The sequence below is a fragment of the Populus alba genome, chromosome 1, assembly GCF_005239225.2.
Source record: "Populus alba chromosome 1, ASM523922v2, whole genome shotgun sequence".
Lineage (NCBI taxonomy): Eukaryota > Viridiplantae > Streptophyta > Magnoliopsida > Malpighiales > Salicaceae > Populus > Populus alba.
In genome coordinates, this window is record NC_133284.1 from 47,900,579 (window position 1) to 47,927,118 (window position 26,540).

The window sequence follows — 26,540 nt, forward strand, 5'->3', positions numbered from 1 at the left end:
ATGAATGCCTTGCTTTGTGGAACTTGCAAATTGTTTCTCTATTTTAACGCTTTAGATTACTAGGGACTAGTAATAAGCTGGTTGGAGGGTGTGATTAGTACTTAAAAGTGCATGTTTATCAAGGTTTTATATCATCATTTTGCACTTAAAGTATCAATAACTCCTTAACTAAAGCATGTTTTATAATAACAAGTTTGATATTATACGATACCTTAATTTATGGTAAATGCTCATTTTAAATGCAGGACTATCACATAAATAAAAGGATTGATTGATGAGTTTAAGCATTGAAAGTTAAAGGACAAAGAGATGACCAAACTTAAAAAAGAGATGATGGTGCAGTCCAAACCGGAACATTGCTCGGTAATTGGATCATATCTGGAGCTCTAGATCTCGGATTTAGGTCCATTTTATATGGATGGAAAGGTAAAACATAGGCCTACAACTTTCATTTGGACACCAAGATCTAAGAAGGCCGTTTTCAAGTCCAAATTATAGGAACAACGAAGAAGCCGAAGCTGTCCTGCAGCCCAGACACTATTTAGTGTTCAACCCATATCTTGAGTTCTAGAAGTCCAAATGACCTCATCTTTTTTTTGTTGGAAAGCTGAGACAATTTCCTAGAACATTCTTGAGGATTCTGAGCAAATTATGATGTTAGCAATGACGTCTTGTTCAGACAAGAAGATAAGGATTGCTATCAAGTCAAGATGTGGCCACCCACTCATCAATTAGTCAACAAATCAATAGTTCCAAATTTTGGCCTATAAAAGGAGGCACTTACCATGTATTGAGGCATCTTGGTTTCCAGATCAAGATCATGCTCTTGCTTTCTCTCTTTGTATTGCTTATGTTTTGCTTTCATTAATATCAAGTTTATGCACTTCATTTCCTTTCCTTTACTTAGTTAACTTCTTTCTCATTTATGTTCTTATCTTGTTCATCTATGTTTCTTTCTTTCATTATGTTTAGCTAAGTTAATTATGTCAAGGTGAAAAGGGTACACTAATGGTGTAAGAATAAGTATAATATAAACTTAACATGGACCTTAACGTTGGATACTAACATGTTTTATATTTTTTATCTTGTTCACTTTTAATACTTTGCTTGTTAAATGGTTAATCTAGATTTATGTTGAATAACACTTGGTACAATAAATACTTGGTACTTTCATAGCCCATACTGTATGGTATAACCGACACCTGAGCTATGAAAGGAACTTGATTTGTTGTTAACATAAGTTATAATCATGAATGCCTGCCAACATTTACAAGTATTAGCTTTATTCAAATAAGATAACTAATGTAATCATGTTAACAATTTATAATCTGATTGGAACCTCTTTTATGTGTGGTTTCCAATTGAGTAATAAGAGTTTATACTATACTTATTTGAAGAACCATTAGTGGATCCTCTAACCTTGACATTTATTTTTATCGTTGTTTAATCCTTACATTAATCTTTCAACTCAAAGTTCTCATTAATTTCTTCCTTCTCTTCTTTATTATTGTTGTTGTTGTTATTGTTATTATTATTAGTATTATTATTATTATCTGTTCATAAACTCAGTATATAGGCTGGAAACCTGTGACCCGATCTTTTAGATCATTCTCAGGTATAACAACGCCACGTACTGAGTATTATTATTATTATTACTATTACTAGTACTATTATTGTTATTATTATTGTTATTGTTGTTATTGTTGTGTTGTTATTTATAATTTATACAATTAACCTCTCTGTGGTTCGGCCCCGGTCTTGCCGGGTTATATATTACTTCGACACTCCTGCACTTGGGAGAAGACATCAATCTTTTGGTCGTGTCAATGATCAAATCTATAATGACATTGGATGGCAGTGTGACCAAGTTTGCCACAGACCTGGCACTGTGGTCTCAGATTAGAGGAGTAGTTTGGAGGTGGACCTCTTCCTTTATAGCCACGTCCCCTTCCTCTATTGTTGGAGCCAAAGGACTGGTGCTGAGGGAGACGTTGGTGTTGTGTATATCTTCCAACATGTGATCTGTGGTCATTTCTTATGTCCATGTTCACCGAGTTAACAAAGTTATCAAATGAGTTTTGTTGCTATTCCAGACGTAGTTCAAATGCAAGAAGATGATTAAACATATCTTTTGAGGTCATTTTGTCAATTTGAGTGGAAATTGAGGTGACAATAGCATCATAAGAAGTATTAAGACCACCAAGAAGATAAGCTATAAATTCATGGTTTTGAAGGGGTTGTTCGATGGCTGCCAAGTTTTCTGTAAATAATCAGAGATTGACAGATTACCTTTCTTGGTGGAGCCCAGGAATTGTCTAGTTTGTATGGCACGAGCGAAGGAGTGAGAGGCAAAAATTCTCTCAAGAGCAACCCAGACTTCTCTAGATGTTGAAAGGCCAACCATTTATGCCAGAATATTCTCAGACAAAGAGGAAACCAGTGCACTTACCACAACCTGATCTTGATCATACCAGGTAAAATAGTGAGGATTTGATATTTCAGTAGGAACGGTTTGGGAGGTTGCTGCTTCAGGATTAAGAATGGTGGGGCTAGGAGTGGAGATGGTTCCATCAACAAAACCAAAAAGACGATGACCATGTAGGTAGGGTACGATTTGAGTTTTCCACAGCAGATAATTATCCTTGGTAAGTTTCACTGTGATGAGGCTATGGATGTTGATGAGAGGGACGGAGTTGGAAGAAGAAGAAGCCATAATATGGGATCGAAAAAAAAAAAACAGAGGTTATGTTATGACTCTGATACCATAAAACAATTCAGAAAAATAAGTTTTTTAATTCAAAATTAAATAACAAAATACTACTTCAATTCACATTCACAGTAAATTATAATAAAAAAAGATATTAAAATGGCCACAGTAGTTCTCCATGCCTTTTAATTTCTTTCAATAGACGAAGAAAAAAAACAATCCAAACATCTGTCTAATCCTTAAAAGAACAGGGGAGGGCAGGAGCACCTTTAGGTTTTAAATAACATTACATTTTATTCCATGCACTTTTAAAAGGTATGATTTTATTTTTAATGTAAAACAAGTTTAATTAATTGAGTGACTGCTTAATTATAAAAGAAAAACTTATATATTGGTCCTTGGTTTTTAAAAATGAAGTTTACGTGTATTTATAAGGTAAAATCATTTAAATTATTCGACAAGTCAATATATATATATATATATATATATATATATATATATATATATATTAAGCTCTTATAGTAATAGAAAATTAAATGGGAAGATATAAACCAAGATCATTTGAAGCAAGGTTAGAAAAAAATGGGATGGAGGGCGAATAAAAAACAATGGCCCACTAGGGTTTTTCTCTTTATTCTATGGGACATTCGACTGCAACTGTACGTATATCAATGGTTAATTCTTAGCAATACATAGAACATACAGTTGCACTCATGGATATGCTAATATGATAATTATTAAAAATTTATATTATTGTTAATTTTACAGTTTATAAAATAAATTAGGATGTGTATAAGTTGACTCGAACACCCATGTTAATTAAAAAAATATTATAATTTTTATTAAAATATTCATTAAAATTTTATGATTCTTTTTCCTATTAACAACATTGTGCATACAACAATTTTATTCCTACCAGCACTTAATCTTGTATCAATTTTTTTTAATATAAAACAAAATATTTAGATATTATTAGTGTATTTTTGGAAAAAACAAATTGAACTAAACTGACAGACTTTGTTAACAACAAAGCATATATCTGAACGGGTGAAGGTAAGATATTGAAGAGCACCCACGATTTGACAAAATCGTGTAGGATCAGAGAATGAATGATCCAGTAATAAAATGACTTTCGAAGGGGAGACTGGAGTATCAACTGGTTTGCAGGAAGTCATACCAGCTCGGGTGAGGATGTCAAGAATATATTTATGTTGACGCAGCATTAAACCCATACTGGTAGACTGAACTTCAATACCTAGAAAGTAGTGAACAACACCTAAGTCACGAAGCTTGAACTTAGAGCTGAGTAACTGTATAAGGTGATGGCGCATAGCAGAGTTGCTACCCATGAGCAGAATATCATCAACATACACCAGGAGATAAAAGATATTAGTACCATCAGATAAGATAAAAAGGGAGGTGTCAACCTTGGAAGCTCGAAAACCGATGGAGAACAAAAAATCACTTAGACGAGTGTACCATGCTCTCGGTGCCTGTTTCAAACCATACAATGATTTGTGCAATCTGCACACATGAGATGGAAGAGAAGAGTCAATGAAACCTGGAGGTTGTTTCATGTAGACCTCTTCAGTAAGAACACCATTGAGGAAGGCATTATGAATATCAAGCTGATGAATCTTCCAATTTCACGAAACCGCAATAGAGAAAACCAATCGGACAGTGGCTTGCTTAATAACTGGACTGAAGGTTTCAGAATAATCAATACCTTCCTGCTGGGTAAAACCTCTAGCAACAAGGCGCGCTTTATAGCGCTCAACATGACATTTGATCCGATATACCCATCTACTACCAACAACGTTCATCGAAGGATGAAATGGAACCAAAGACCAAGTGTGATTTTCGCGTAAAGCTGCGATCTCATCACACATAGCATCAGAGAATGAAAAAGGCTCAGAAGAGGGAGAATACAGTACCCGTATGGAGGTAGAAGTAGCGGCAGCAGAAGCAACCAGATTAGCTGTCTTCGGCTGCCGCGGTCTAAGAGTCATAATATGTCTGCTGTGTGCTGGTGGAGACACAGGGGAAGACAGTTGTAGCGAGGAGACCTGTGGCAGCTGATAAGAAGACAAAGCAACCATAAGTTGCAGACCAGCAGGAGAGGATGATAAAGAAGCAGCCTCAAGCACAGGACTATCAGCAGAGGAGGGGCTGGAGGTAGAGACTGAAGCTGCAGGAGTGCTGGCCAGGAAGGGCGAAGCAGAGGAGGGACTAGAAAGTGCCCCAAGACCATGAGGAGAGGAGACCAATTGACGATCTGAACCTGCATCATAAGGGTTAGATAAACAAGCATGGGATGATGGCCAAGGGATGGGTGGAGGCTGTGGTCGGGTGGCTGTTTGGAGTGGCAAAGTGGAGTGTTGTGGGCTATTTGGGTGGCTAATGAAAGCGGGTAGCAGTGGGTGGTTTAGCAAATTTGGGAGGGTGACAGTAGCGGGTGGGGTGGGGGTTGTGGTGGAGACCTCTGCAATCTGTTCAGAATTATCAAATGGAAACACATGTTCATGGAAGTGAACTTGACGGCAAATATAAATACGGTGAGATGCAATGTCAAGACATCGATAACCAAGATGCGAGGAACCATATCCAAAAAACACACATGGAGAGGAACAAAAATCCAATTTATGATTATTATATGGACGTAGAAAAGGAAAACAGAGACACCCAAAGGTACGCAAAAAATGATAATCAGGAGACCGTTGAAATAAACAATCAAACGGAGAGCGATGGGCAAGAATAGGAGTGGGCATGCGATTTATAAGATAAACAAAGGTTTCAAAAGCATAATTCTAGAATTGAAAAGGTGCTTTATATTGCCCTAAAAGAGTAAGACCTGTTTCCACAATATGCCTATGACGATGCTCTACTGTTCCATTTTGTTCATGAGTGTGGGGACAAATCAGCCGATGATGAATACCAATGGTCTGAAAAAATGTGGATAGTTTTCGGTATTCACCGCCCCAATCAGTTTGAACAGATTTTATTTTTAAGGAAAATTGACGTTCGACAAAAGTCTAAAATTGATGAAAAACATAGTAAACATCAGACTTAGAAATGAGAGGATAATACCATACATATTTAGTATAAGCATCAATGAAAATAACAAAATAATGATAGCCATCTAAAGAAAAAAGAGGAGCAGGGCCTTATACATCACTAAAAATTAATTCAAGTGGAGTAGAAGTTTTGTGACCAGTAGGTCCTAAAGACAAACGCGATGATTTTTCTAAAGGACAACTTTGACATTGAAAATTAAGACGTTTGTTGTTACAAATAATCTTATTTTTCAAGATTAACAATAGAAAGATACGTGAAGTAGAATGACCTAGTCGACGATGCCATAAATCGGCAGAGGTAGAAGTGTAGGGAGACCAATAGGCTTGAGGAACTGACGTGACGGAAGACTTGGTCAGGGCATAGAGACCATCTTTACTCTGACCTGAGAGAAGGACTTCATGGGTGTTGAAATCCTTGACATAAAACACAAGAGGGTGGAATTCAAAATAAACATTATTATCAAGACAAAATTTCTGAACAGAGAGCAGAGGTTTTGTGATTGCAGGAACATGAAGAACATTAGATAAGGTGAAAGAACGAAGTGGTGTATATATTTTTCTATGACCAAGATGAGATATAGGAAGGCCCTTACCATCACCAACACGCAAACTATCATTACCAAGATACGGTTCTGAAGCGGTCAAGGTGGCAAGATTAGGTATGACGTGTTGATTGGCACCGGTATCTGGAAACCAATCAATAGAACCGGTTGAGGAGAGATTGTGCTGCACCAGGTTGGCAGTAGGTTGTTGGCCATAACCTCGCTGCTGGAATTGAGGGCAATGGGGAGTTGTATGGCCGAAATTCTAACACAGTTGGCAGCGTGGATCTGCCCCCTATTACGCTGCCAAGAGCCCTGCCTATTGTCACCGAAGGAGGAGTTTTGGAAGCTGCGGTGATCATGTCTGGAGCCAGCAAATTAGTTGCCTCTACTGTTGGACTGGTTGGGACGCCAGCCACTGTTGAAGCGGCCCCTACTACGGCCAGAATTGCCAAAAGTCTGGCGTTGTGCAACAAGAGCAGAAGATGGAATGCTAGTTGTGGGCAGCAAAGGAGCATATATGGCAGCAGAAGATTTGTGAAGAAATTGGAGATGGCTGTGAAGATCTACATATGATAAAGGTTTAGCCTTGGTAATAAGATTGGTAACTAAGTCTTTAAACTCTCCCCGAAGACCACGAAACACATATAAATTGAAATCTTCAAGTGAAACTGGTCGACCAGCAGCGGCCAATTCATCAAATAAGGCCTTCGTTTTTTGCATAAATTGAGTTACTGATTCATCACCTTGTCGAAGATCCTGAAGAGAGCCGTGAAGTTGCATAATATGAGAGTTGGAGGTGGAAGCGAGAGCTCGCTCAAGAGTGCCCCAAGCTGAACAAGAACTTTGACAGCCAACAACAAGATGCAAAACTTCCATAGATAGGGAGGAAAAAAGAGCACTTAGAATGAGTTGGTCTTGTTGTTTCCAGGTTTGAAAAGTGGATTTACCTGAAGAAAGATACCATCATGGGCAAGAACATGTGTTTATGGACATGTGTTGGAGCCATCAACAAAACCAAAAACTCCTTGGCCTAGGAGATAAGGCAGCATTTGCATACGCCAATATAAATAATTGGTGTTTGTTAATTTGAGGGAGATGACTTGATGAGTGTGAGAAAGGGAGATAATGCTTGCGGCAGTAGAGGCAACAAACGTGGGTTGCAAGAGGAGGCGTTCACCAGCCATGGCAGAGGAGAATCCAGGCGGTGACACAGTAGAGGAAAGCAGAGGAGGCGCTGCAAGAGAAGAGGGTTGCACTGTCGGAGAAGAAGAAAGCTAGACTGCTGGTGCTGCAGAATTTGAAGATGTATGTGGCGGCTGTTCCATTGAAAAAGGGAGGTTGGGAGGCTGTGAGAAAAGTAGGTTTAATTTATTTTAGGGTTTTGTGGCTCTGATACCAAGTTGAGAATAATGGAATGTGTTAGGTTGTGCCTTAGCCAACCTTCCTATTTATATAGAGGCAGCAGAACACTGCAGTAATTGTAATGATTACATCCTATATTAGAATCCTATTCTAATAGATACATGAGTAACTGTAATGATTACAACATCCTATATTAGAATCCTACTCTATAATAAAGACTCGGGTCACAAGACCTTGATAACTCCACAAAAAAAAAAATTAAAACAAATTATGAAACTCAATTCTTAATTAACATAATATTGAAAGATGAAATTAAAAGAAATTCAATTAAAAAAAATAAACATAAAAAACAACCAAAATCAACTTTATTTACCCGGCCAAACTCGCAACACAAGTCATGAAATCGGGATAATCTTATAAAAGTAAATTAAAATAAATTATGAAATTCAATCTCCATTCAATTCAATGTTGAAAAATAATATTGAAGAAAAACATTAATTAAAAAAATACCTAAAACAACCCAAAGTTAATCCAGGTTAACCCCCTACACTTACCCCATAAAAAATAAAATAAAATAAATTATGAAATTCAATTTCATCAAACTTAATATTAAAAAATAAAATAAATAAAATATTGTTCAGTAAACAGTGATTTGTGAAGCAGAAAACAATGAATTCAACTCTTTTTCTTTTAGTTTTTGTTAATAATAATAATAATAATAATAATAATAATAATAATAATTTGAAACTGTTAATAAAAGAGATCTTACGAAACTGAAATTGCAGATGACAGTAATGATCGTAGGAAGGATCTATGTAGTACTGCTCTTCGTTTTCGAAGTTTTTTAAGCTATTGTTTTGATGATCATGCTCATAATAATATGTCATCTGCAATATTCTTTCTTTAGTCCTTTTTTTCTTGATATTTTTTATTGTGGCCCTCCTACTCTTTTCCTGGCCCCCTTTGTTCAGTGAAGGATTTTAAAATTTCCTTTAGTCCAACTTCCATCCAATTTACCCTTTTTTTTTATTTTAGTTTAACATGGATGTTTGGGTCAGCTTGCGCGCACTTCGACTAATCACACGGGTCCTGAAGTTAACGACCATGTAAACCTCCAGTGACCATCATATAAGCAACCACAGGGCTCAAACCTGAGACCATGAAAGGAGCAAATCTCTTAGTCCCAAACTCTTAACATTATCTAGATGGTTAATTTACACTGATTCTTGAATCTTGATAGCATAACACAAAGGGTAAATACCTATCTGGCTATCTGCCATCTCAGTCTATATATCATCAAAGTGATCACATTAATCGCAAGTGTTTGAGTGTGTAGTACTTTTGTGTTTTTCTTTTACATTTCAAGTGTTTTCTTAAAAAAGCTTTGTATTGTGTTAGATTTATATTGAGTTTAGTGTTGTCCAGGGACATGAAGTCTGGAGTAATAAGCTCTCATTTATATTTTGTTTAAATATCTTAAAAAATATCTAAATTTTAATATATTTTATATAAATATCTTATTAATATTCTATATATTTATAGGATATTTATAAAAAATATATACATGGCGTTCCATAAAAATAATGAGAATGCTAGAGAAAAAGAATCGGGTTAACCAGACCAGACGAAGACCGGATTATCTAATGCTAGTGGGCCGGCTAGAGCTGGGGACTTAGGTATCCAATATGACTAAGTAGAGCCTATCCAGAACTTGAACTCGACCCATAATTAATATTACTGCTTAGTTTTGTCATGGATCTATCAGATTTCAATATTTTAACGGGATTGTATCAGAAGGAACTGAAAGGCATCACAAAAAACAAAAGAAATTCACAAATCCTATACGATGAGAGATTATTAAATGAATCTAATTTATTGGTCTCGTCCAAACTAATCATATTATAAGGGTTCATTATAGTGATCCAATGTACCAATCAATCACACAATAACATTCCGGTGCATGAATCTAGTTTCTATAATGATCCACCAGAAGGGAAATAGTAAAAAATAGAGCCATGCATGAGGAAAAATAAAGACTCAACATGTTGGCCCAGATGAAGAACTTGAGCTTCTCACCAATGTATCTGACAGGTTTTCAATACGCACTCGGCTCAAACATGAAGATAGCTTCTAGGTCAGAGACTAGCAATGTTCAAATCAATTATTGTTAACAGTAAATTACACGATCATGTGGCTTGTAAACTATCAGAAAATGGCTGACATGACAGGTCCATCGAGAAAGGGATTTAGTCTGTCGCACCCGACATCGCGGCGGCTCTAAAAATATTATTATCTTGGAAAGAACGGATTTCTGGCATCCTGTTCTTTGATGGGGGATATTATTGTTTAAGGAGTCGCCACCTAGTTTATGGTAACTAGGAACCCTAACTGGTCAACAAAGATTCTATGGTTCGGGACTGGTTACGTAAAAAAGAAGATATTATCACGCCTTAAACGTCCTGCCTAAGGCAAGATGCATTGCTTGTTTCGTCTTAAATTGCTAAATATTTATTAGTTTACGCTATGATGATTTGCTTATAATATTCGTGACTCTGGCGCCAGTGAATATTTAACTACGGGTACTTCCAATTCTGGCATTGGTAAATATCACGTAGCTATAAAAAAAAATTAATTCATATTTTTATATTCCTGACTCTGGCATCAATGAATAAACAAATAAAAATAAATTTAAATTCATATTTTTACCTCGGCCATTTGGTTGCAGTATACTTTAAGATGAGCTATAGGGCATTGAGTTCCCGTATATTTGACAAATTTTGGCACTCTAAACTTTTTGAGAATGACAATGTTGGGCACCAAACATATCTCAGCAGCCTTTATAGGATCACATAGGCGAATTCCCTCCAATGCTCTCAACCTTTGCTCTAGGGCAACTAATTTGTTCATACCATCTTCTTTTACCCTCTTGCCCTTTTGAGATTCCTTCTCTGTAGAATCAATGGTAAACGACATTCTCATGGGGTATGCTGGTTGAAAACACATGGCTTGTTGAAAATTAGATGACAGCCCATTTGTTGCTTTTCCGGATTTATCTCTCAAGGCCTGCTCAAGTAGACTAGTAAACCTTGCGACTTCTTCCTTAAGATTGTCCACCTCTTTTTGATGTTGGGCTTCCAACTGGGCTCTTTCTTCGTTTCCATTTGTCTTTTTCCCGAATGAGTGTTATAGATGGGTTTCAATGGGGAACCTATATTCCAACCTGTTAAATGTAAATCATGCAATTTATGCAAAAATGATGAAGCAATTAAAAAAATGCGTATGAAATGCGGACTTTCCCTACACGGGGTGACAACCTAATATGAAGATCATTATTATTAAGTGCATCAAAGGGTTGGTCATTATCTAGTTTCAAAGGGTCTCTCGCATGCTCAGTGAACGTCCATGAAAGGTCGATATGAGGCTTACAAGTAGTGTGAAGATAGAGGCCCTGAGTAATATCAGTTTGGCATATCAACCATTTCCAAGTAAACAATCAAGCGAGAGTTTGATGGTTTCACGAGTCTTACCCAGGCTAAAGCCATTGGGGTACCGTTACTCCTCCACTTATCCTAGGTTGTAAAGTGCATGCTTTTAACGTGATGCATAACAATATAAACAAAGATGCATGCTAAAGCAATAAATACAGGAAAAATAAACAAATAAACACAAAAAAAAATAGCAATTAACAAACAAAAGGCAAAGCTTAGTCCATTAGTCCCCAGTGGAGTCGTCATTATGTCGCACCCGACATCGCGGCGGCCCTAAAAATATTATTATCTTGGAAACAACGGATTTCTGGCATCCTGTTCTTTGATGGGGGATATTATTGTTTAAGGAGTCATCACCTAGTATTATGGTAACTAGGAACCCTAACTGGTCAACAAAGATTCTATGGTTCGGGACTGGTTACGTAAAAAGGAAGATATTATCACGCCTTAAACGTCCTGCCTAAGGCAGACTGCATTGCTTGTTTCGTCTTAAATTGCTAAATATTTATTAGTTTACGCTATGATGATTTGCTTATAATATTCGTGACTCTGGCGCCAGTGAATATTTAACTACGGGTACTTCCAATTCTGGCATTGGTAAATATCATGTAGCTATAAAAAAAAAAATTAAATTCATATTTTTATATTCCTGACTCTGGCATCAGTGAATAAACAAATAAAATAAATTCATTTTTATGCATGCACAATCTTTTTTATTTTTCTAACTAAATAAAATAAAATACAACGAATAAAAATAATATAAATTTAAACCGGTATTTTTATTTCTGGCTCTAGCGTCAGTGAATAAACCAATAAATTTACATTATTTTTATTCGTGCATACACATTTTTCATTTTTTTTTTATTTGTTTTTACCTTTTTTATTTTTTTATTTTGGGCTAGGCTGGGTCAAGCCCAGCCCACCAAGCCAGTGACCGGCTGGGCTCTGTTGCAGGCATGCGTGACTTACTCACGCATGCTTGCAACAGTAAGAAGGTAATTATATTACCTGCACAGTTACAAAATTCTATATTTGCAAAGCAGGGAGAAGGAAGAACTTACCCGGTAGCTAAAGGAGAAGGAGTGCGGTTGCTGATTGACTAGCCTCTTCTTGCTTTCCCTTCGTCTAGCCTTTTCTTTCTTGTTCTCTAGCTTTCTTTTGATTTTGCTGCTGGTGTGGTTCGTTTTTCAGTTCTCCTTGATTCCCTGTCTCCCTCTTGATTTTCTATTCCTCTGTGCTTGCTGGGAGACAGACGAAGATGATGATATATGAAGATTTGGTGGCTGACAAAAACTTCCCCTCCACCTCTGTTTCTTGGCCTGTTCCCCCTCTCTGTTTTCGTCTTACACTCGTCGTTCCCCTGCTCGTTCGTGCTCTCTGGTTTTCTCATTCAAAATCCCCTGCGTCTTATGCCTCCTTCCTTCTCCTCTTTTTTTCGTCTGTCTTCACCCCCTGCCGTGCATGGCTTTTTTTTTCTCCCCAGTTCCTTGGTTCTCTCCTCTCTTTCCATGAGGTCGCCTTTGCTCAGCTTTATAGAGCCAGCGGCAGCCTCAGTGGTGGTAACGGCTGGCCCCTCCCCTAAATGCCCCGTAACCGACGCCTTCAATGAAGAAAACGTCCGCGTTGGCTGCCAACGGACGAAACGTCTCTGCCTTTAATGGCAGAGCCGTTGCAGAGTATTAGAGACGGTGAACAGTTGTTGCCAAACGACGCCGTTTCCTGGTTCCAAGGGCTATGAGTTTGGTCCATGTAACTCTTATAATTTTACAATTAAATCCCTGGTTAAAATGTAATTGGATCCTTGCATTTCTGCGCCATTTTCAAGCTGGTCCTTGGATTTTAATTTTTGCAATTTAGACCCAATTAAACCCCAAACTTTGCTATTTTTTTAATTAAGTCCCTGATTGGATTAATTAAATTAATTTCAAGCTTAATTAAGTCCAAAAACTTATCAACTCTCCAATTAAACCCTTGATTGGATTAATTAAATTAAATTTCAAGCTTAATTAAGTCTCAAAACTTATCAATTCTCTAATTAAGCCCTTAATTGGATTAATTAGATTAATTTCAAATTTTAATTAAACCCCAAAACTTCCAATCATGTTGCCCTTAACACAAATTTTAATTCATTCTTCATTTATTTTATTCTACTTGTTTTTTTCATCATTATTATTTATTTTTTATCATCATTTTTTATCCTTTTTAGTAAATAAAATAATAATAATAATTAAAATAAAAATGGTCAAAAATTGGGTTATGACATAGTCGACCAAAATTGAAAGTAATAGGTTAGATGCACTAAGCCCAATCCCTTGTGATCATGAGATGTATTTCTTCTTGGTTGTTTTCGCATCAAGAAGATATAATGATAACAAGTGGAAATTAGATAGTAACAGTTGGAAATTGGACAATAACAATAGACTTTCACATGAATATTGTAAATAAGAATATAAAAGAATTGAGTCATACGAACGCTTACACATTGAGATACTAACTCTGAAAATATACATGAGATATGTATGTATGTTATTATGAGGAAATGAACATGCATAAAAAGTAACATATGAGTAATGGATGAATATGAATTCTCTATAATATCGGCTTGAAGGAATCATAACCAAAAAACTTCCTTGTGATTCAGGAGGAGTAACCAAGATTGGATCTTCTATTAGGGGAGGTCGCGAGACAGACGAAGTAGGTGCGTGATTTTCCTTCTATTTGAACTTATATACTTTAAAAAAAATTTGGTGTATGCAATTACAGTAAATGTCGTGTTCAATGTAAATAAAATCTAGTGTAAAAACAAGATTAGCTTCGGCTAATGGCATCCATGATAGGATTGCCAAGATGTGAATTACAAGATTAGCTTCAACTAATGGCATTCGTGATAGGATTGTCGGGAAACAAATTACGAGATTAGACTTTGCAAGGTCACCCAGTGTATGCAAGTAAATAAGATTATTCAACTAAGAATATATAAATGAGTGTTAATTGGGTTTAAAAGATTTACAAGCAAAATATAAGTTCTTTGTTAGAATTCTCATGGATTCGATAGAAAGTTAATACTCCATTCGTATTCATTACATGAGCATACATATATTCTTTATCAACATAATGGTATGTTTATTTATGTAACAGGTCCATCAAACATCCAAGAAGATCATTAGTTTAGGACTCTACTTTATGAAGCTTATGTAAATATTTAACTTAAACAAAAGGGAATCAACGTGTTATGTAGTATACTTTTGTGTAAACCTTGATGTATTTATAAAAGTTCAGCTTAGCATTTAGTATTTTAGTTATCTTGTAATTAACCATTTTGAATCTTTTAGGGACACTTATTATCTTGTAAATATTTTCTTTGCATGTTAGTATTCCTTTTCTTTTAAATGTTATGATATGATGTTTGGACTATGTTCATATTGATCTTACTCGTAAGATATATATATTGTGTGGGATTATGAGGTTTGATATAATGTCTGGAATTATAGGACCTTGTGATGGTGGGTTGATTGAGTAAACTGATAGTAGTCGATAACTTGGGATGTCCTAAATGTAAACGAAACTCTGCCGAATTTTTGAAAAAAAAAATTTACCCTCAAGTAAAGAGGATATGTTGGAATTTTTTTAACATTGATCGAGTCGTACAGTCGGACTGTTATAATGAAACCCAATTCATAATCAATTAAACGTTGAAGGATGAAATTGAAAAAATAATTTTGATTATACAAAAGGGTTTACAACAAAAAAATAGAAATTAAAAGATTGAGGGTCAAAATTAAAATACAAATAAATTTGACCTTTGATTGAAGAGTAAAATTGAAAAGAAAATTAATTTAACAAAAATGACCCAAAAAAATTAAAAGAATGAGGATCAAAATTGAAAAAAGATTTAAATAATTTTATGATTGAAGATTGAAATTGAAAAAAAAATCATTTCAATAAAAGGCCTAAAAAAAAAAAGAATTAAATAAGAATTAAATTAAAAAAATAACATATATTAAATTAGAATTGAAAAATAAAATTAAGAAATAAATAAAACTTCTATAAAAATACTCATGGATGTACCATAATGAAGGTATGAACTAGGGGGTGCAGGCTAGAATCTAGAGATATGGTCGAGGATTCCCCAAAAAGAAAAGTTCACATAAGACTTAGACACCGAGTACAACATTATTTTCGAATCATGTTTCGTATTCGAAGGCAGCAAGTGACCTTGTTGAATAGGATACAAGTTGCTCGCATTGCCGCTGGTTATTTATAAAAACACAAGTTGTTTTTAATTATAAGATAATTAAAAGAGAAAAAGTGATTTTTAAACATGTAACTAAGAGCCCGTAGTATTAAAATATATATAATTTATTTTTCATGCAACATATAAATAATATGCAAAAACTATTTTCTTAAATTATCTAGAATTTCATATAAGAATCAAATGGTAAATTATAAAGATACATCAATCTAATATAGATATTATTTGAGTATCATTTTATTAGTAGTATGATAAACCAAAAACAAATGAAAGCCCAATTTTTAAGTGAAAAGTGAAGTCCAACAACTATTAGCAAGTAAAGAGTAACAGATATTTGTCAACTTGTTGATATTGCAAGGACCAAAATAACTTAGTTAAGTGTCTGTAAAAATATTTTATGTATCCATCTATGTGTCTGGACCTAGTATATAAAATGAGTATTGTACATACCTGACACACTCGTTTTAGAATATAAATTTTTCTTCTAAGAGAAAGCAACCTAAGAGCACTTAAAACTTTTAAGCTTTTTTAGGCAAGCATTGACCAAATAGTTTCCTCCACCAGATTCTGCACTCGTCTTAGAAGGTAAATTTCTCTTCTAAGAAAAAGCAATCTAAGAGCACTTAAAGCCTTTAAACTTTATTAGGCAAGCATTGAACAAATAGTTTTCTCCGCCAAATTTTGTGTGTGCACGCACACACACACATATATAACAAAAAAACTCCTAGATGTAAATTGAAAACCTTATGCACACATCTAATTAAACAACCCAATAATCATTATGTAAAGTAGTGAAAAAAAATTCATCAACAAAAAACCAAGCAAAAAAATGAAGATCAAGATATCTCATATCACAATACGAGTAATTTACATTGTCATGTTTAATAAATTTCTCTATTAAAATAAATTTATAATATAAAAACACATAAAATTTATAACTAAAAACCGACACACACATAAAATTTATTGAACTTATATATATATATATATATATATATATATATATATATAAAAGCAATGCAAGGGTGCAAATAACACAAAATTTATTGAACAATAATTAAAAAAAAAAAATCAAGATTGCACATATAAAAAATCTTATAAAAAAATTAATCTATATAAAATTAAGAAAAAACCACAAATGAATCATACTTACCTCTCTAAAAACTAAACACACTCAATATCATTTAAAAATAATCACAATCTAAATAAAAAAATATTATTTGGAAAAAATATATAAAAATAATGCATTATTTTTTAAAAAAATAAAAAAATATATATATATAAAGAACCAGGTCAGGCACATGTGGACCTGATAAACCTGGCCCAGCACTTGACCAAATGAAGCAACGGCTCGTGCTCGGGTCTGCAACGCTAGGCCCAACTGTAAGCCTTTTTTTAAGAGTTGTAGTCCACCCTAAATACTTCAAAAAAAAATGACGCATCGTCTACTTCAACCCAGAATCCGGTTATTATGATGGCCAAAAAAACATGGTCAATTGTTTTTTGACTCAAAAATCCTATTTCAATCTATTTTTGACCAAAAACACCTAGAAAATGCTCTAAAGACCTTGTTAAACCAATCCATAGCCACCAAAAAGCCAAAAAAAACACTTAAAAACCTGAAATACACCCGAAACAAAATTCTTTCCGAGTTTAGATATGTTATTTTAAGTGTTTTCAAAGTAAAAAAAAAAAAATCTAAATGTAACCCTCATCGTCACATGGAACCTTTTGACACAAAAATCATCCATTTTGATGGATGGAATCTGGCGACTCCCTCTCTCTCCTCCCAATAGAAAAGGACTGAAAACAAGAAAAAGAAAAATGAAGTTAGGTATCAAAATCTATTATCTTGAAATTCAAGGGACTGGTTGTCTTATACCTAAAAAATATGGGGAATTAAAATGAATGTTTCAACAAAATTTTTAACCCATCCTCTATTTTACCAGAGATTTTCACTGTAGTTCCTTAACTTTCAATTCAATCATTCTCCCTTGAAAAATATGTAATTGAGGCTAATTTGAGCTCCAAAATACCAAATCACACAAAATAAAAGTTCAAGGACAAAGTAAAAAATTTCAAAAAAATACAAGGCTCAGAAAAAGAGAGTACAACATAATCTTAGAGGCTGTAGCCTTCTAGCTTCATATATGATGGACCACATCTCATCATTTTCTGCAGACTTCGATTTTTCAGTAGACTTATTAAATGCTTTCTACATTCATGGGATTCCAAAAACTAGAGAGTACTCTTCGTCAATGAATCGCACAGAGCATTATTGGACCCCATGAATTAGCATCACACGATAAAACAGAGAAAAATTTTACTGGACCGCTTGAATCAGCCTCACAGTATTTATTGGTGGTAGAGGATTTTAATCCTATTAGTTCAGCAACATGAAAGGTTTGAGTCTTAATTACTAGCTGATCACATCGTCACAGGATCAATGAGTAGAGCAGAAACAAGATCTTTGAGCGCAGTTCCAGCATTTGTATAGCCATCTTCATCTTTGTACACAACATCAATCACCCGAGCAAGGTTGAGCATCCTTGTCAGAAGAGGCATGGGGACTGCGGTTGGGTGGAGAAACTCTTCATTGACATCCTTCCAAGCATCTGTAACTTGTTTTCGAAATTCATGGACAGTTTCTTGTTCTGTGGTGCCATGCTGTTTCATGTAACATTCAATGCTCGAGGCAACATGCCCTCTCTTTTGTTCGAACTACAGAGGTACGCACGGAGAAAAATTAGCAATAAAATGACAGAAAATGTGTTGAAATTAATTACTCTAGGAGTATAGATACAATCACTACCTTGTGGGACACGATGTCATCCATGAGTCTGCAAATTGTTTCTGAGGCTTTAAGAATCTTAGGTCCCCTAAATAACCAATCGAAGGAGTCCTTGGTTACAACATGTCCCATTCCAACAAAGGATGTAGCTGCTAGCATTGCATAGGCCGAAGTGACCAGTGCAACAGCCATGTATTCCTCCATTGTTGGTGTGTGTTTTTGGTGGAACCATTTAGATTCAAGGTAGTATGCTCGAACTTGATTCTTCATCTGAAAAATCATCAAACGTGTCAACCACTATATTTTAGCTGCATATCCTCAAGAGAACCGATCTTTTATTTTCAATCAGCCTGTGACACTTACTGCTTCTTTTGCATAGTAGACACGGTATGATCTTTCTTCACTGACCATATTTTCCTCAATTTCTGTGTAGACATCTAGAAGTGCCTTGTAGGTCACTTTCATGTACTCTGGCAGCTGATCTACGGCAGTAATTTCCCACCTGTAAATAATTAAGATTGAAAGATTGGATAAAGAAAAAAAAAATTACGGACGGAAAGATAGTTTTAGAAATTTGATACATAATGATGGTAATATTTTAGAATGTGAAGGGACCCGACCTCTCAATTGCATCAGTAAAGAGCTCGAGTTCTTCCGGTGTACCATAGACATCGTAGATGTCATCGATGACGGAAGTCATGGCAATAACTTTGGTCAGCATCCTTCGAGCCAACAAATACTCTGGCTCAAAGTACACTCCTAATATCCAAAAGTAGCACTCTATAACCCTGTCTCTTGCAAACGGCAGCTTCTTAGCAAAATCTAACTCTTTCCACCACCTAATTAATCAGCATTAATAAAAGAAAACTCTCAGTTGAATTTCAATATAACAAAAGCTAAAACACAGTGTTGTATCTTGGAATAATCTTAATTGCTTCAGCTTACTTTGCAATTTCACTTAGTTCCTTCTGGTGTTGCTTTTGCAAAATGTTGAAGTCTAATTTAGCGAAGTTCAGTAAAACTTCACTACATGAAGGATCTTCTTGGTAGATAGAGAAATAATGCCTTGCCTCTAGCCTTGGTATGCCCTTGCGAATAGGCTGCTTTAAAGCATGATTTATTTTTGCTCTCAGCGGAGAGCTTGAATGGGTGGCCAAGAACTCTAGGTGGGAAGTAGTGAACGCAAGTGCTTCTTCCAACATCTCATCTCCATGCACCCGGAGATGTGTAGCTTCATAGAAGCTTAAAATTCCTCGAGTGTCATTGGCAAGGGAATCATTGAAGGTCCCTTGGCTGTTCTTGAACTTGCCGAACACATCTGCATTGGGACAGAAAACATTACTTGAATGTAGAGACTAATTTTGTGAAGATCATATGAGAAACAAGCAAGAGAAGAAAAGTCCATACCACATGAGATTTTATAGCCTTGTTGTCTAAGCAGTCGAAATTTGAGAGAAATGGCGTATAGGTCATTATGATGATGATCATCATCATCTCCATTATCGAAGTCGCAATGGGACCTGTACATTTCTCTTAGTATTTCATCAATCTCAATCTCAAAATGGTAAGAGATGCCTAAGCGTTGGATCGCATCAATGAAGTCCAGTGTTTGTGAAGGCCTATTGATATTGGCCATCAGCTCCCTTTTCACTTCTTCCTTCAGTTTTTTATGCTCGGCTTTGTCACTCGTTTCCTAATATCAGCAAAAGGAATAACTTTTCTTGAAGGATTTTTATGTAAAAAACTTAAGCTACAAAACAGAAATTCGTGTTTGATTAGATGGGACGGTGATTTCAGTTGTCACAATCAGTTAGTGCAATGGCCATGAATGACGACCACATGGGAAAAATAATTGAGGCCTTCTCACTTAAAAATGTTAGAAAGGACAATATCCGCACGCAATCAAGCACACGAGTAAGATAATTATTCTTACCATGGAATCGGTTGCGTACGAGAGAAAATGGTCACCCCAAATGCTAGGAGAAAAACTTGCAGAACGGCGACTAGCATTGGGCTCTGCAGTGGCAGTAGAGAAAATTGCAGAACCTTCAACAGACATTTTCCTAGTATGGTTTGGGAATTAGTGGGTTTATGAGGTTCGATCGTTTGTGTTTTGAAGGGTATACTGTGATTCGAGAGCTCTTCTGCTCGACTATTTATAGGATAAGGCACCTTATAAGCTTTACACAGTGCAATTATTCAAAAGGGACGAGACACATACTGAAACACACATGTTGAATTGAAATAAACTCGTGTAACAAGTGTTGGATTGGGGAATTGAGTCAATTTTCCTCATAAACTACATTTTTTCTTGTTAAATAGCCCAATATATTTGACTTATCATTATGCAAACAGAGATAGAGATAACACACTTATTTGTGAAAAAACAAAAAAAACGAAAGAAACTCTATAAACATGTTCTTTTAAGGAAGAATTGACAAGAATAAATCATGTGACATGAGAAAAACATTATTGCAAGAAAGCAAATCATGAATAAAATATAAAAAGAGATCGCAGCTCGCATAAGACTGCATTTTTGTCACTAAGCTACAGTGGAATAGTCATAACAAAAAGACGACATCTTAAGCAATTGCTCATTCAAGTATTCATTTTGTGGTAAAGGATTTCAATCCTCCTAGTTCAGCAACATATGGAAGATTTAAGTCTTAATTATTTTAGGTTTAATATTCCTAGTTTTAAGTTGGGTAGTGAGACTATTCATTGTCACTATTTTGGGTTTAATATTCCTTTTAACTATAAATTTAAACATACCGGTTCAGATAAAGATTTAATATGTAGGCATTATAGGTATATTTTATTTGTAAAATACAAACATTTGAGTTTCCTAGCTATCATAAACCTAAGTGGTGGCTCTATTTTTATCTTTACTTTTAATCCACCAAAATATCCCCTACGAAACGTATTCGCAACACGTTCCATATCAATATCCTTTACTTGTGAAAGACTCAATCTCTAGTCAACACCAAATTCTAGATATGGTGGCTCATCATAATAATCAAGATATATATATATATATATATAAAAGGTCTTGTAAATACCCATATTACCTAGAAAAATGATAATATAAGTATTGTTATTCATTTTATTTACTATGGTGTAAGGACAATATTTCTTATGGTATAGTTTAATGGACAACCCTATTAGAACTCTCTTTTTGCATAGAAACACATCACCCTATCTCCTTCCTTGAATACTTTAGAAAGGTGGTGTCTATTTGTAACCTCTTAATATTAGGTGTTAGTTTTTAGCAACTTCTATCTAACATCTTCTAGTGTATACGTAAATTCTACTTGTGCATGTGCAGAATCCCACTACTTTGGCTTGTCATTGTATATGCTTTGAATCAAGTTGCCTAATATAGAATTCAATGACTTTGTTTTCTATTTATGTATAGATGTGTTATGCTATTGAATTGTAAAGATGAATAACAGATCCTCCATAATGTTTGCAAGAAATTGCTAAGAAACTTGTTGTCCTGATTAAAAGTGATATATAGTCCATTCAAATGAACCACTTCTTAAAAGAAAGTTTGAGCAATTATAAAAGTATCATTAATCTTAATCTTCTTGCAAGAGATAAAATGTGCCATCTTTGAAAACTTGTCAATTACAATAAATATAGAATCCATGATGAGGAGTGGAGGCCATCTAGGGTACTATTAGGGCTTAAAAGGCAGCACAAGAAACCCAATCACATAAGCTAGATTGTTTGAAGCAAACAATGGTAAAAATATCAAATAGCCTGGAACATTTAGTTCACGTAATGGGAGACTCAAATAGGAATCATAATAAGGAGAGGGGTGTGCTTAAAAGACTTACCTCGAGATGAACTAACCATAAATCCATTCCTGCAAACAAATATAGGCATCATGTTTATATAGACAATGGTGTTTATGATAAGCAAAGCACTAAAGACTTAACTTTCTGACAACAATTTTTTATATGTATTCCTGAATTAAGTTAGATTCCTTTATTTGATTAGATTTTTTTAAAGAAAAGATTTATTAACTGATTGTAGAATTGGAAGCTTATTTTTATTTGAATATGGTTCCTTTTATAAAAAAAAAAAATCTTATATACGAACCTTTTTTATGATGATATAAGCATCTCTAAATGCAAAAGCCATTTAGAAGAATTAAATTGTTGATATGGCTTTTTGAATAGTGTAAATATGACTTTTTTTTCTTATATGTACTTTAATGAATATTTGAAAAAAAGATGAGCAATTACAAAAGCAATTCATCTTCTTGTAAGGAATAAAATGTATCATCTTAGAGAACCTATCAACTATAATAAATATAGAGTCCACTCTCATTTATGCATGAGATAAATCAAAGATAAAATTCATAAACAAGTCCTTCCATATATTTTCATGAATAGACAGAGGCATATATAAACTTGTATATTTTGCTCCAATTTTATCTTGGATTGTTGGCTTAAGACCCCCTCAAAAATCTTGCCACTTGTTAGTTTTTCATTTCCTGAAGTTGGTTACTTTCTGCAAGCCTTTGAAACTTAATGTACTTGTTGATGGATTTATTTCCTTATGAATAGTCTTGATACTCTTTAAACAAGTATTGCTTATAATTAGGAGGAAGGAACCTTTCATGCATCATCTTCATCTATTTATGTATGTCTATGATGTAATATGTTATCTCTTATTTTTTGAATTGTGTTTCTATTTAACTCTTCCATCAAGATGAAGCTCTATACATGTCTATGTCTAGTTTCATTATCTTTTATTTTGTGATACCTAAATGTTCCTTAACTCTTTCACATTTAAAGTCATTCTACTTTTAATTTTATTTCTCCTTAACAAAATGAGAAGCAATTAGCCACCATTTTAGTCATAAAAGAATCAATTCGAAGAGAAAAGAAGTTTATTGATCAAAAGTTTTAAAAAACAAATACTACTTCAATCCATAATGAATTGTATTGTAATAGAAAAAATATTAAATTGGCTACAATGATTATCTCATGCCTTTTAATTTCTTTCAATAGGGGAAGAAAAAAACAATCCAAACATCAGTCTAATCCTTGAAAAAACAGGGGAGGGTAGTAGCACCTTTAGGTTTTGAATAACATTACATTTTAGTCCATACACTTTTAAAATGTATGATTTTATTTTTAATGTAAAACAAATTTAATTAATTAAGTGACTTCTTATAAAAGAAAAATTAATTAATTAAGTGATTTCTTATAAAAGAAAAATTATTTATTGGTCCTTGGTTTTTAAGAATGAAATTTATGTGTGTTTATAAGGTAAAATCATTTAAATTATTGGACAAATCAATATATGTTTTTATATGATTAAGCACTTATAGTAATAGAAAAATCAATGGGATCGTAAAAAATAAGTTTTTTTAAATAAAATAATTTTTTATTAAAATATTTAACGCATATGAAAAATATTTATTGTAACTGAAAAAAACCATTTCTTTTGTTAAAATTATATGCGCATGTGGTTTAATTACAATAAAATTGATCAACATGTAGATAAATTGTAGCTATATATGAGCCATATATAAAAAATATCATATTATTAACCTTACCTTCCCAAAGATTTTGATTAGTGTCACGGGGGTGCGAGCCGACGCGACGTCTTCTAGCGATGGCGGAGGCTCCTATCGTGCCTCCTATGTGAGGTGTTGTGTGTTATGAAGGGGTTTTGGATTTAATCATAAAATTATGATTAATGTTTAGGAGTTGCCACCTAGTATTATGATCACTAGGAACCTATGGTATGCGAAAGTCTGAGTAAGGGACTAGTTGTGCAAGGGGAAGACGCATCACCCCCAGTGCACCATACCTAAGGTAAGTTGCATTGTTGTTTGATTGTTTTTTTCTAAGTCAGGTTTCTATTCATTGGTCTTTTCTAAGGTTCAAGGCAAATTTCTCTTCATGAGAGAGTTTTTACCTTATCAGGTTAAATCATAACCGTTCTAAAGTCTAAATTTTAGCACCATATTTTTACACCTTGTATCTTTAATACCTGAGAGTGTACTTTATAGTATAATTTTACATCCTACAAACATTAAAGTCTACATCTAGATCCTAAAAAAAAAGATTGGAAAAAGATTTTTGACAAGTTGGCCAAACCCTGATGGATGATCATAAACTGATTATGATATCCATCTTTGGATTTTTTAAAACATGAAAAAAAATGTAATTTTTGTTTTTTTATGAAAAATATGCTCGGAAATATTTTAGGATTTGACCGTATACATGAAAATAATTTTTTTTAAGGGAAAATTAATTTAAACGTGTTTGATATCTTTTTGAAAATGTTTTGAATTTTTTTTTGATATATTTCGGAGAAAACCGAGTATTTTAATATCGGATTTGTATTTTATAGTGTAAATATACAACTCGATATTAAGCAAAATAGATAGAAAAATACTTGAGAAAACCATAATTTTTTTAAAATGATTTTTGAAATTGTTTGGATTTTTTTTGTTTTTTTTTTTCAAAAAACAAAATGGGGGTCGGGCCGGGCCAGACCCAGCCACTTGGGCTGGGCCATAACTGGCCCGGCCCAAACCAGGGGCTAATTAATTAGTTGTTGCATGCAACAGCCACAACGAGGAAGAAAGTGGAAAAACAGGGAGGAGGAAGTTGCCTGGCGTGGGGGTCTCGGACACAATGAGGTGGTTCGGCCGATGGCTCGGGAGGTGCCGGCTGAGGTGATGGTGGCCGGAGTCGGCTGTGGGAGGAAGAAGAAAAAAGTTGCAGAAGAGAGAAATGTTAGAATGAGAAGAGGAAGAGAGTCGCGGTGGCTGCTTAGTGGCCGGTTGGCTTCCTATGATGGAGCTGGTGTTCGTGATGGTGTATAGGCTGGGTTGGTTGGTATTCTCGCCGGAGAAGGCAGCTGTGGAAGAGGTGGAGAGAGCTGCAAAAGGCTTACGAGGAAAGAAGGAAAATAGAAACAGGGGGAAGGCTGGTTTCTTGCAATTTTTGGACTCGATTTTCTCTTCTCTTAGGCCATGAAATCCACCTCTATTTATAGGCGGTGGAAAAGGAAAATCTTTTCTACACTAGGAAAAAAAATTTAACCCTTGATTCAGTTGGGAAGGATCCCAACCGTTAGCTCAAAGTACTGTCAAATCTGTAGAAAAAGGTTGCCTGAGTTGGTTTGTTTAGACCGGCACCGATGGGTTGTCATTCAGACTGAAATATTCAATGGTGTTGTAGAGGAACAGCAGGGGATCACTTTCGTGCAAGCTTTGTCAAATTGGTGGATGTTAGGTGCATAAATGCACATGCAAAGTGGGTAACCGGACCAGCTTTACCCGGGTAAAAGAAGAAGACAATAAACAGTGATCAGACGACACGTCGTCCAGTTCTTTTTTTTTTTAACTCAAAACAACGCCGTTTTGGGTTTGAATTAGGGATTTGACTTGATTTTCAATTTAGTCCTCTAGCTTTCAAATTCTTTCAATTGAACCCCTAATTGACCCTAAACTTTTGATTTATTACAATTAGGCCCCTGTGCAACTTCAACTTCAGCCCCGTATTTACGCGTCTTTTGCAATATGATCTTTGGTCTAGGATTTAGGTAATTTAACCCCTAATTGACCATTAAACTTTCAATTTCTTCAATTTGTCCATCGGTTTATGTCAATTAAGCCCTTAACTTTTGGTGTTTTTTGCAGAATGGTCCTTAGCCGCAAATTTTTTCAATTTAGCCCTTAATTGACCCCAAAACTTCAATGTTCTTGCAATTTAGCCCCAAATTTCAATCAATTAACTTGGTAAAAATTAAATTTAGTCTCTTAAAATTCTAATATTCTCAATTAAGCTCAAATTAGTCTCCCAAACTTAAGTTTTCATCAATTAAGCCTCAAATAAAATTAATTTGACCCATTTAAAGTATAATTAAGTCCTTGCACTCAATTAAATCTTTCAATTGGACCCAAATTAATTCTGAAATGTAATTAAAATTCAATTTGGCCCATGATTAAATCAAATTGGCCAATTAAAATTTTAATTATGTTATTGGACTTAATTTTTATGCAAATTCGTCCAATAATCATTTAATTTGACCTTGAATTTCCATTTTTTCTCTCTATTTTTGGACATAATGGGATATAATTAGGCTTTGAATTTCCTTTAAAAATTACAGCTTGATTTTTTTCTATTTTTATAGCTCTCCTTGATCTGCTTTCTCCACATTGCTAGCCTTTATTTTATTTTTTGATATTTATTTAGCAAACAAAAAATTGATTTTTAGGGAATAACTCAAAATTGCGTTATGACAATCAGTATCCCTCAATGTCATTCTACTTCATGATTTTATAGCTT

General features: G+C 34.6%; 1 protein-coding gene across 1 annotated transcript; it reads right to left on the minus strand.

Annotated features, from left to right (window-relative positions):
* Positions 1 to 17,480: 17,480 nt before the first annotated feature.
* Positions 17,481 to 20,358, minus strand: LOC118063018 ((-)-germacrene D synthase-like). The gene is made up of 7 exons (XM_035076933.2): positions 20,153 to 20,358; positions 19,627 to 19,912; positions 19,165 to 19,537; positions 18,840 to 19,058; positions 18,583 to 18,721; positions 18,241 to 18,489; positions 17,481 to 18,149 (listed from the first exon to the last, which is right to left on the minus strand). The coding sequence occupies exons 1-7, from the start codon at positions 20,276 to 20,278 to the stop codon at positions 17,856 to 17,858; spliced, it is 1,686 nt and encodes a 561-aa protein (XP_034932824.1). The 5' UTR covers positions 20,279 to 20,358; the 3' UTR covers positions 17,481 to 17,855.
* Positions 20,359 to 26,540: the final 6,182 nt, after the last annotated feature.